Source organism: Lacerta agilis, chromosome 16 (assembly GCF_009819535.1).
Source record: "Lacerta agilis isolate rLacAgi1 chromosome 16, rLacAgi1.pri, whole genome shotgun sequence".
NCBI classification, from domain to species: Eukaryota; Metazoa; Chordata; class Lepidosauria; order Squamata; family Lacertidae; genus Lacerta; species Lacerta agilis.
Genome location: NC_046327.1, coordinates 16,719,877 through 16,732,444, shown reverse-complemented (window position 1 = coordinate 16,732,444; position 12,568 = coordinate 16,719,877). Strand labels below are relative to the sequence as shown.

The 12,568-nt window shown below is 43.1% G+C and overlaps 1 protein-coding gene across 1 annotated transcript; it reads left to right on the top strand.

Moving 5' to 3' along the window:
• The first annotated feature begins 1,613 nt into the window (after positions 1-1,613).
• Positions 1,614-11,794, top strand: TAL2 (TAL bHLH transcription factor 2). The gene is made up of 2 exons (XM_033173259.1): positions 1,614-1,673; positions 10,888-11,794. Exon 2 carries the CDS (start codon positions 10,906-10,908, stop codon positions 11,257-11,259), a length of 354 nt encoding a protein of 117 aa, XP_033029150.1. The 5' UTR covers positions 1,614-1,673; positions 10,888-10,905; the 3' UTR covers positions 11,260-11,794.
• The last annotated feature ends 774 nt before the right edge of the window (positions 11,795-12,568 follow it).

Below are 12,568 nucleotides of genomic sequence, written 5' to 3'. Positions count from 1 at the left end.
CAGGGCAGAGCTCACTCAACTCAGCGTGCCAGTTGAGAAGGTCTGCCCCAAGGCACTTCAGAACACACCTTATCCAAGTTATCCAAGTTAGCAGTCTACCTATTGGACTTATTTACAAAACTATTAGCACACTTCTATAAGCATCGAACACCACAGCATAGTAATACAATACAGAGGATGGCTGAGAGGAGGGAATCTCGTTCTTCTCTCTCATGCTGTGCTGCAACCAACATCCAAAACCTGTAGACTAAAGGCCAGTCACCAAGGGTGGGGGTGGCTGTCGTCTGAGTTGTTGTGTGACGGTTGTTACTGACTGAACATTTTGACCATACTATAAGCCGGAGGTCAGAGAATCAGTGCATCTTGTTCAGTTACGGTCTAGGTGGCAGAAGCTATTGAGGGTTTGTGACCAGAGGCAATACTTAGAATCATAGAATCATGGAGTTGGAAGAGACCACAAGGGCCATCCAGTCCAACCCCCTGCCAAGCAGGAAACACCATCAACTTAGACCCCCCCCACAAACCCATTTAAATGTGGGTACCAGGGTTTGAAACTGGAGTTACCCCACACAAGGTCTGAGCTTGAACAGAGCTACAGCCCTTCCCCTGTTTGTAGCTGCATACCTATGTACGTGTGTCCCTGGGCTGCAGTTATGTGAAATATTTGGTGCACACATCACTGAATGATACACGGAAAAACATTGTGATTACAAACAGCCTCTGCGGGTCTCCAGAGTATCGTGCGTCGCCTTTGTTTTGCTTTCTTCGACAACCATTCCTGTTGCCTTTTTTAAAAAATTACATCCCACGAGGCATTTTCCACGCCAGCGTTTTCCCACAAGTGTTGTATTCCGGTGATTAGTTTCTAAAAAGAGCATGGCCAGGTTTTTGAGCATGACTCGAAGCTGCCCTTACTGATCTCCAAGCTTCTCCCCGCTCAAAAGGCTAGGTGTACAATGATGTTTGGCAGTTGCTGGACACTCTGCACATGCCCAGAGGCATTTCCTTTCCCATTCTAGCACTCCAGGCACTTGGAAATCAATTCCAGGGCTGAGCCCCCCCCCACCTGATTCTTAAGCCCAGACTTAAACGAAGCTCAGCTGCTATAAAACCCTGCTAAGTTCATTAGGCTATGGCCGGGGTAGGCATGATGGTGCCCCCCCCCAACTTCCATAATCCCTGACCATTGACCATGCTGGCTGGGGGTTGATGGGAGTCCAACAAAACATAGAAAGGATCACATTGCCAACCACTGGCCACTTACGGCATTTTGGAAAAACAGTCAGTCTGGTCTTAGCATTTGAATCCAAACATCTTAAACATCTTGGCATTTCAGAACAAAGCTCCAAAGCTGTCTTGTCCACCTATTCTAGCGTGGGCTAGAATTCTAGGAAGAGCAAGAAGCTGCAGCATGAAAAAGGATCTCCCAGGAGATACGGAATAAGCTCCCCGGATCGCTAGCACTAGTGGTGACACGCGCCAGACAAAGGATCTGCCATTCTATAAAGGAGGCAGCAGGCAGGCAGGGACCGGCAATTGGCTGGATTGTCAGGAGAGAGAGAGCAGCTCTTGTGTCTCAGAGCTGGGAGACCAAAGTACTGGGAGCAGCCAGAGCGAACTTGGGCTGCAGGCGAACACTTCTGCAAGATCAGCTTGCACCAGCTTTGGAAAAGGTAAGTTACTTTGCTTATTATGTGTGTGTGGTTTTTCTTAAGTTTTTTTTTTTTTTTATAAGCATTTGAGTCTTTTATGCAACTTTCCCAAATGTGCACACACTCCCACTTCTCCCAATACCAAACGGCTTTGTGGGCATTGCTGGGTGGTTTTCCTGGAATGCCTTTTTAGACATCCGTGCTGAATTTTGTGCGGGGGAAGAAGGAGTAAAAATATTGGCAGCCTCGTTTTGACACTCGTAAGTTGGCGGTGGCACATGGCTCCTCCGGCTACGTCTGGAAAGGGCTGCTCCTTCACAGGTGACTAAATTCAGACCTGGAATGTGACGGTTGTACCCTCTGCTCTTTCCCACATTGCTGCTGACATTGTGGCATAAGCATTGCGGTTAACAGACCGGCGGTGGAGCTGTTCTGATTTTGTTGGTCTGAATAACATTCCACAGCTGAGTCTGCATGGAATTCAGCGGAGAGGGGGTTATTATTGGGTTGTTCTCGTTTTTATTTGTATGTTGCATTTTGTGTTTTTTTATATTGTGATTTTATGTTGTGAGAACCGCCCTGAGACCTGCTGGTATAGGGCAGTATACAAATTTAATGCATAATAACAACAATGACAATTGTGGAAAAAAACAGGGAATATCAACAACCGAGAGAAATTCTGGAAGCTTTCAAGAGTTTAGCATTTAAAACAATGTGGTGTGTTAAAATCACTATCCCCCTAGATGAAAATGCCACTAAATTGGACACTTTGAGACTTCCTTTACATTCTACATGCCATTACATGCGATGTGTACAACATGATAGGGCCACTTTCTTAAACCACAGCAGCCCTAACAGTTTCTGTCGTATTTATTTTTGAAATATTCAGGCAACAGATTCTTGTGCTTTAGCGTGCAAAGGAGCTAGCTCGTTATGTGTCTTGTGGAATATTTTTTATAGTGTTTAATTAATACAGATTCACTCAGTGGCCCAAAAGGTAGATCTGTAGCTTTGCATTCCTCGCCTTAAGCATATACAGTACTACGTGAAACTATCCTACCGAAATCAGACCGTGAGTATGTTTCCATTTAAAGGACTTTCGATGGCATTTCCGCATGAAGTGTTTGGGAGCAGGCTGCAGGTCTTTCTTGTTGAATTTCCTCCCCTTTGAGTGTAGATGACAGCGACAGCTATGCATTCCTTGCCTAGGTTGCAAGTTCTTTGCATCTGCATACATATGAACTATTTAGCTATCCTTGCCGATTTCCCCCCCTAAACACCGTTTAAAGATAATAGCAGCAACAACAGAGTCCCTTGACTTTCATCCCACTTAAAACAAATACGGGGTCCAGTGGAAAACACCAGCTCAAAATGTAATTATCTCTGGTCATATTGCAAGACCCAGTGTTTTTTTTGTGATGCTACATACCAATACAGAGTACCTCTTATTTTCCCTGCCCATGGCAGCTTTTATATGCTGGCACCCACAGCACATTTATCAAGGCACTTAATTTTTTTATTTTTACCCCCCCAAAAAGCACGGGCAGTACCTTATTATATACAGATTTCAGTTCCATAATATATGTGTATGTTTGTATGATGTGGGGGCAAGATCCAGACAAGGAGAAACACCTTTGGATACTGTTGACAGCAGCAGGAGAGATTTAAGGACATTCCAATGAAAGCAAAGTGCCTTTAAAAACTAACCAGTAACCTGAAACTGACACGGGGACAAACTGAAGAAGACACCTTCACCCCGGTATGGTTCCCCTTCATCACATACACAGCCCAACAAGACAATGACAAAAATCTACCGACAGCATACAAATCAATATGGCTAACCTGACCCAAAATACCCACCAACCCCATTCACACAGGAAACCGAAGATCACCACAGCCAACCACAAACGAACAACCACATCCCAAGCCAACTCCGACCTCTCTCACCGCCAAACGAGCACAAGCAAACAACAGAGAACCTACATAAACAATGCTGACACCAAACCCTACTCATACCAAGTAAAAAAGAAACACAGTCACCCCACTCCACCTACCTCCCCGTCCCACCCACTTCTTCTCCCCTTCCCCCCTTTCTTTTCTAATGTCTCACCAACACTGACTTATAAAAATGTTATATGGAAAAATTCGAGAGAGACATTGTACTACCTTTGAAAATCTTTAATAATTTTTTTTTTAAAAAAGGTATACTTAGTTATGGCTAGAATTTACCAACACCTTTTGGCTGAAAAATCTCAAAACTGCCCCCCTCTCATCAGAAAGGCCAAACTGGATATGGGCAGAGTGAAAACTCTTTATACTCGAGCCTGTGTGTGCACACACATAGAAAACCAGCTTATAAATATTAAATATAATTAACACTATAGCCTACAGCAAGCATCCCATGCGATTTAGATATGATTTTCCTTTGATTACTTTTTTGGGTGCGGTTATTTAATTCTGGATTTGGGTGGCTCCCGAATTTTAGGTGGTTATGTGTGCTTTTTCCTTGCAGGGCAAATAGAAGCTCGATAGGAAGGGCAGTTTGTATGCAGTGGAGGGGGAAGCATTGGACACTCCCCCCCGTCTCTGCCCTGTTGTGGACCTATATCTGGATGCGCCCCCCCCTCGTGCCACAGCTGTTTGTAAAAGTTCAGAGACCAAAGAGCTATTTGCACATCCTCATTGTCTCATTTCATTATTTCACCCTAAACTGGATATGATGGTGGGAAATCATTATTACCGTACTTTTTCTTAAGGCCAAATGCAGCCACGGGGGATCCCCCAATGCAGTCTGAGACAGGTGTGCTTAGTCCTTCCTGGCACAATTTTATTTGCACCCTGAACTTAATAGCAGCTTCTGGGGGGCCCCTTTCAGATTAGCAAAAACATGAGATGGGAAAGGGTTCTGTGGTTCTGATCTAAAATGCCTCCCCCCATCCCAAAGTAGCTGCAATTTTTAGCTTTAAAAACTACTTTCTGTCTGTCTGTCTGTCTGTCTTTCCTTATATTTTCTGGCTATTTCTCTCTTAGATTTTACACACACACACACACACACACACACACACACACACAGAGAGAGAGAGAGAGACAGACAGACAGACAGACAGACAGACAGACACAGACCCACTCTCTCACACACACTATATTTAAAAATTGAATTAAATCAGGGGACAACCTTTATTTTGGGGGAGGGGAGAGACTCTTGGCAATGTCTTTTCCTTCCACCCCTCTCAGTAAATGCGCTTTTAATTGGGAGTACTAATCTTGGGTTGTTTATTTGGCCCCACTTCTAATTGCTGTGTTTGGGGTAATTCTTACATAAAAGCAGACTTCATTAGCGAACCGATGTATTACTTAGAATGCAGTCCCATTAATTTCCGTGGCGCTTAATTGCTGCATAATCACCCTGATTCAAAATTCCACAAGGGTTCTCACACACAACCGAGTGAAGTGAATGAGGTACCCTCTGCTCATAAGGGAACTCCATGTGAATAAATGCAGTATTTGCATGGTTATCGAAGTCTCTGAGCTGGGACCAATGCGTCTAGGAATTGTATGCACCAATACTAAAAAAATTGCATTTAAGTATTTTCGTTTCCCTCTACTCAAATTAAAATGAACAAAACTAGCCCCATGTGTATTTGAAAACTGCTTTTGATAGTTGACTTTAAAAAAAGGAACCAAAATAGTGTAATTTTTTTATATTTTTGGCTTGCATATATTAATTATATTGATCCAATACATTAAGATTCAGAAAAAATAAATTTATTTTGTTGTTCAAGGGGTCAGAAACTTCAGCTGACTGAACAAAACAAAACATTTTTATTATAATTCTTTAAAAGGACCCCCTAAACGAGCAATAATATTGAAATGACGCTCTTATTGGACTGCGAAAGCTCATGAAAAGCTTTGTGTTCTGTCCAGCTCTGCTTAGAGTAGATTCACTGAAATTAAGTTAGTCATGGGCCCAAGGTAGTCATAGCTATTTACTTCAATGGGTTTACTCTGAGGAAATCTACCACTGGATACAACCCTTAATTGCTGTTCAGCCAATAACCTCTTTTCCAAATTGACTCAGTGGAGCAGGAAAATAACAGAAAAGTGCCTCTGACCATATGCAGTGTGCCTTTCCGTGTGCGCTACCGAAAAATTGCAATCAATCCTCAGGCATACGAGATTAGAGAGCATGGCTTTAAAAGGCAAATGTTTGGCTGGGTGAGCAAGCCTTGAGCAACTAGAAGTCAAGTGCTACCTTCGGAAACTGCATCCATTTTCTATGATTGTGCTGTCTAGGCAGCGTTGACTGTATGTTGCGAAATGCTTTTATTGTTTTTTGTTTTAGGTAGGCAGGTAAAGTTAAAGGGACCCCTGACCATTAGGTCCAGTCGCGGACGACTCTGGGGTTGCGGCGCTCATCTCACTTTACTGGCTGAGGGAGCCGGCGTACAGCTTCTGGGTCATGTGGCCAGCATGACAAAGCCGCTTCTGGTGAACCAGAGCAGCACATGGAAACGCCATTTACCTTCCCGCTGGAGTGGTACCTATTTATCTACTTGCACTTTGATGTGCTTTCGAACTGCTAGGTTGGCAGGAGCAGGGACCGAGGAATGGGAGCTCACCCCATCACGGGGATTTGAACCGCCGACCTTCTGATCGGCAAACCCTAGGCTCAGTGGTTTAGACCACAGTGCCACCCGCGTGTCCCCCCCTTTAGCTAGGCAGTCCATTTCCAATTCCTGTTTCAATTGTTGTTTTAACAAATGGGGGCCATTTAACCATTTAAGGGGTTTGTTGTTGCTGTTGCTGTTGACTGCTTGGAAAGGAAGGAGAAGCAGGATAGAAATGTTTTCCCACACGCCTCCATTCCCACCATGGACCCACAAAGTACATTTTTTGGGGGGGGGGACGGACACAAGGGGACACATACCCCTAAACGTTTTGTGAATCTAAGTTTGGCCTCATTGAGGGGCAGTATTTCAGTATGAGTAGGAAAATGAGAGTACCCCTAAACATTTTTTTAAAAGAAAAAAAGCACTGGACCCACATATGCATTGTTGAGCAAATCCATATGCCATAGATACTCTACAGCGTAGTCAATAAACCTTTTTTTTTTTTTGGTGGTCTGTTCGGTTGCACGACTGTAGGTTTGACGTGAGTACACAGAACAAAAGAAGTTGGGCGGTTTACCCCGTCGTGCTTGGAAAATCTCACTCAGGCTCCCTCGCTCAAAATGGCGCCCTGATAATGCTAGAACCACATCAGCTGCATTGCTGGATCTGTAGCTGTTCTTTTTTTTTTTTTGTAGAGCTCTAGGTTTAAGGTGCTGGTTTCCTTCACAGAACTAAGTGGGGAAGTCCGCTTCATTTATTCCTTGGCTAAGAAACATACAACTCATAATAGTACGCCCATGCCCTGCTGCTAGTGGATTTAATGTCTTTCTGCTGCGGAGAAGAATAAATGCAGTTGTCTGCACCACACAGGGCTTTGTTTATTTTAAAAATGAGATAGTATTTATTTATTATTACATCTGTATCGTGCTGTTTGTCCAGGGGGAGCTCAGAGTGGCGCAGATGGGATTATTCCATTTTCTTTTACCCATCACAATTTGGGGGACACACACACACACACACCGCTCGAGATTTTCCAACCCACTTCCAATTTATTTAGAACCAGGAACTTGTATGTTGTTAAGGGGTTAACAGCCCACTCTATCAGTCTTAAGCATTGCAGGTGTTAAATGCCTCCTTGATAATACTGGGCTGCTTAGGGTAGGCAATTAGGCTCCATTTGATATTGAAAGTTTCATTTTGGATGCTTAGCAGCATCCTTCAGCCGCAGACAGCTTGAAGCAGGGGCTGATGGGAATTGTAGTCGAAAACATTTGGAGAGAACCAGGTGGGGGAAGGCTGTGACTAGCAGGCATGGCCAAACTCGGCCCTCCAGATGTTTTGGGACTACAATTCCCATCATCCCTGACCACTGGTCTTGTTAGCTAGGGATGATGGGATTTGTAGTCCCAAAACAGCTGGAAGGCCAAGTTTGGCCATGCCTGGGAGTATCCACTTAGAGAATTGCAGCTAGAAACTTTGTTTACTTCCTTATGTTTGTAAGATATTTCTTCATACATTTTAAAAGAGACCTTTAGGATACATTTTTGAGCCTTACTAATTAGGCGTCTGGGCATTTTTCAGTTCTTTTTTTTTTGCTTTCAAAAGACTTTATTTTATTTTTAAAAATCCGCCAACATACAAGACATACAAAACACATTGTATCATTCTGTTCATCTATACAAGATAAATAGATATAGAGTAAAATATATGCGCAATCCTTAGTGTTGTTTGTCTTTCTGTTGGCTTTCCTTTTACTTTATCCTCATGTAAATTATATAAACAGTAAATAATTAAGGCAAAGAAAGAACAAGGAAAAGAGAAAGAACAAATTAAAAAAACTACAAAAAACTAATCAACTAAAAAGAGAATAGAACAAAAACTGTAAGTAAACATTCTTTTACTTATTTAGAATTCCTATCTTTTCCCATGAACGTTCCTCTTCTGCTTACGAAGGTAATCAACGTTTTTTGATTATCCTTTATACCTTTCAGAAACCTTCTACAACCTGGACATAGCCTTAACTCATACCATTTTTCAGTTCTGAGGGGTTATCTCATTTTATTTTATTTTTTGGAATCTGTTTTTAATTTGAATTTTGTTGGCTATACTAATATATACATATATCTACACATTCTAAGTTCTTGTAATTTCCCACCACAAGCTAACTTTTATTCACTTAATATGAGATTGTGAGACGGAACCAAACTTTATTGTATTTTACACACACTATCCCATTTCCAGTTTATATTGCTTCTATATTTGCAGTACAACTGAGGACGAAGTTTCGCATTGCACTTGGAACGAACCATATTCCTTATTGCTTTGTTTGCCTACTTGGGGAGGGAGGGCAGCCATTTGAGCTCTGCTTCAGGTAGCAAAATATCCCGGGCTGCTGCCGGCCATTTATTTTGGAGCCTAAGTTTCTGTGTTACTTTTGAATACCAAAGGCAGGTTGAAACTGGTGAATATTTCTGAAGCGGAGGAGATTTGTACTCTGAGAAAGAGCATCAACATTTTCCAACCTGGGGCCCCCTTCCCCCCTTTAACCAAACATGCACTTCAGAACAATTTCTTTTATATTTGTATGTTAGCAGTGCTGCTGCAACCAGTGGTGGGTCCCAATCTACCAGGGGAAAATCAGTGGCTTAGAGCAGGCTACTTGCTTCCTTTCAGGGAGTCAAGTTCCCAGCCCCAGCCAGATGATTGCTCATGTCTATATACTGCTTTCTGTTGCAAGTTCCCAGCAGCAAGAGTGCAGCATCCATCAGGAATCTTCATCTCCCATGAGATAAGACCTTAAATGGGGCTGTATCTGTGTTCCAATACCTACTTCTCCCTTGTCCCTTACAGTACTAGACCCTTGTCTAAATGGCTCCTTGTGGATGGTAATAATAATAATAATAATTATTATTATTATTATTATTATTATTTACAGTGGTACCGCCGGTTACAAACTTAATCGGTTCCGGCGGTCCGTTTGTAACTGGAAACTGTTCTCAACCTGAGGCGCTCTTTCGTTAATGGCGTGCGGGCAATTTCCGCTCACATCCAGGGGCAAAGTTCGCTTCGAGGAACATGTACTTCTGGGTTAGTGGAGCAAGGGTGCGCAACCAGAAGTGTTCGCAAATGGAGGTACCACTGTATTTATTTATACCCTGCCCATCTGGCTGGGTTTCCCCAGCCACCCTGGGCAGCTCTCAACAGAATATTAAAATCAGAATAAAACATCAAACATTAAAAATGTCCCTAAACAGGGCTGCTTTCAGATGTCTTCTAAAAGTCAGATAGTTGTTTATTTCCTTGACATCTGAAGGGATGGCGTTTCACAGGGTGGGCACCACTACCAAGAAGGCCCTCTGCCTGGTTCCCTGTAACCTCACTTCTCGCAGTGAGGGAACTGCCAGAAGGCCCTCAGAGCTGGATATCTTCTATTTCCTAACATATATGCAATGCTGTGTGTGTGTGTGTGTGTGAGAGAGAGAGAGAGAGAGAGAGAGAGAGAGGGAGAGGGAGAGAGAGGGGGGGGGAGAGAGAGATCACTGTACACAGTCCTCTGTTCATCATATTCTTAGAGATTTATTTATAATTAAGAGGGATACAAATTCTGTTAAATAAAATAAATATACTTGGACATAAAGTATCTTGGCCCATCTTTGTTGTTGTTGTTGTTTTGGGAACTGAACTATCTTTTGGGAGATGACCCTTGGGGTCCCTTCCAACTCAACAATTCTATTATTTGATTCTATCTCTATAGCCACTAGCTATAGAGCTGGATCGGGGCCCTAATATTTTCTTAACTCTTTTCGAAGTTCAACGATGGGGATGCTAAAGGCGAGTTGACACGTGCATGTACGTCAGCTTGATCTATCTGTCCTTGATTAGACCGTACACTCAATAGCTGCTGCACTCAATGTGCGAATGGACACTACTGAGAAGCCTATTGTTGGGGGAAATAGGGAAAACTGTCCCTGGAAAATAGGGTCACTTGGAGGGTCTGAGGCAATAGGATTCAAAATACAGCTCCCTGAGGTAGGGCTAAGAAGACATGTTAAGGTGAAGCAAATAGACAAGAGCAATAATCCCGTGACACTTAACCACAACTGAACATGGTGGAATTTCTGAGTAAACATGCTTAGGGTTGGGCTGCATGTTGGGAGGACATAAATAAATAAATGTCCCACCCACAAACCGGGAGTCCGTCAGCTATTTGAAAAGGATTCCTTGGGTGGATGGGGGCTTCTGTTTGCTGATCTTGTACAAATGTCAGAGAGACAAGGATACATTTTAAAGCATGCCATCTAACGGAGAAACCCACAAAGGTCGCTATTTGCTCACAGGGCTTGTGCTGACAAAAGAAGAGAGCGAAAGAAAGGGAGAGGGCAACTCTTGTCTATCCTTTCACAAATATTGCTGCTCCCCTTGGAGTGATCTGCTAATGGGGCGCTAGTGACCTTTGGAACATTACAAAGCAGAAGTGAAATAGAGAGGCCCTGGGTTTGCAGTTGCACTCTAGGTTTGAGCTATCTTATTGAAGGGTTGTTTTTTTTAATGTTTGCTTGTATCCTCTGGCTGCAGTTCAGCTAGTCCTTTCATGATGAGCTTTTACGGTTTTCTCTTCCTCTAGGTTCTGCCAGTTCTTGAGAATGACCAGAAAGATCTTCACCAACAGCAGGGAGAGGTGGAGGCAGCAGAATGTCAACAGCGCATTTGCCAAGCTGAGGAAGCTCATTCCCACCCACCCTCCGGACAAAAAGCTCAGCAAGAACGAGACCCTCCGCTTAGCTATGAGGTACATCAACTTCCTTGTCAAGGTGCTCGGGGAGCAAGGCCTGCAGCAGCCAGGGATGAATCCACGGGGAAGGATACTGGGACTGTTCCAGCCAAGTCCAAGTTTGGAAAGCATGGAAGATTTGACTCTCATTGAAGACTCTGAGGTCCCTTCTCCCAACACAAGCAGCAACGCTCCAGAGTGCTGGTCAGAGGCATCGTCCCCGTGACGTGCTGTTTGTCAGGGCTGTAGTCCTCCTGGTAGTAATTTGATAGTTTCCCTTCTTTATACAAGTTGTGGGTTGTCTGCCTATGTACAGTATTTATATATATATATATCTTTTGCTCTTTTAACGAATGTATTTTGTGTAACGGTTTCTTTGGGAGATGCTAATTTTCAGTACTTAAAAAGAGGGATATCAAATCTCTGGAAGTTGATCAGGATTCCAACAACTCTACTTGCCACAAAGTGCTTTGACCTCAAGGCCAAGGATCTTTGATACGACCCACAGAAAACTACCCATGATGCATTGGTGAGAGTTATTGGAGCCAATAGCTGGTGACTGAGCAGCAACGTAACTTCTAGACCCAGTTCATACAATTATTGGGCTGTGGAGTCCTTTTCCGTGGTGGAGTGAGTCCTCTCTACCTTGTGTCCTGCAATGTGTGCCATGAGGGCTGCATGTGATCTCCTCTTACCTTTCCTAAAAGGAAAGAAACACTTGAGTTGGGCCACTGCAGAGAAAGTTGCATGAGGAAAAACTTCATGTCACACATTTTTGGAGGCCTGTTGGAAGGAAGGGCTGCAGCAAGCCCACTTCTTCACTTCTGAGTACAGTGGTACCTCGATTTACGAATTTAATCCGTTCCGAATGCACATTCATAGGTCGAAAAATTCGTAAGTCGAAAAAAGTGATTTCCCCATAGGAATGCATTGGAAACGAAAAATTCGGAAAAATTCGTAAGTCGAGTAAACCGCATCTAAAATTCATAAGTCGAGTAAACCCCATCTAAAACCGCCAACGGATGTCCTTCGGATGTCGAAAAATTCGTAGGCGTGCGGGCACTTTTTTCATTCGTAAGTCGAAAAATTTGTATGTCGAGTAATTCGTAAGTCGAGGTACCCACTGTAATGTATACTGAGGATTCAATTTATCTTCAATTTAAATTGTTTTAAAAATCAAGGCCATCCTAACAACAAAAGGTAGTTGCTTTCAGCAGCAGACTCCAGAGAAAGCACCATATCCCTGCCTTCAGCCTTGGTCTGAAAACTGAGCCCTGGAGCAGAGGTGGTCATATTTTTCAAAAATCCTTTTGCCTCAGGTGAAAAACAGTACCTAAGCCTGGCCCTGCCAACTCATTTCCATTGCCTTCATCAGCCATGCAAGTTATGAATCATCATCATTGTTCTTATGTCTCCATCTCATTTCTAGCTTTTTTTTTTTTTTGCTTTGCAGCTTATGTCAGAACTAGAAAATCAAACCGAAAAATATTTGGTACATTTTCAGAGCGAAAAAAACACGAGCCAAGAGAGGATAA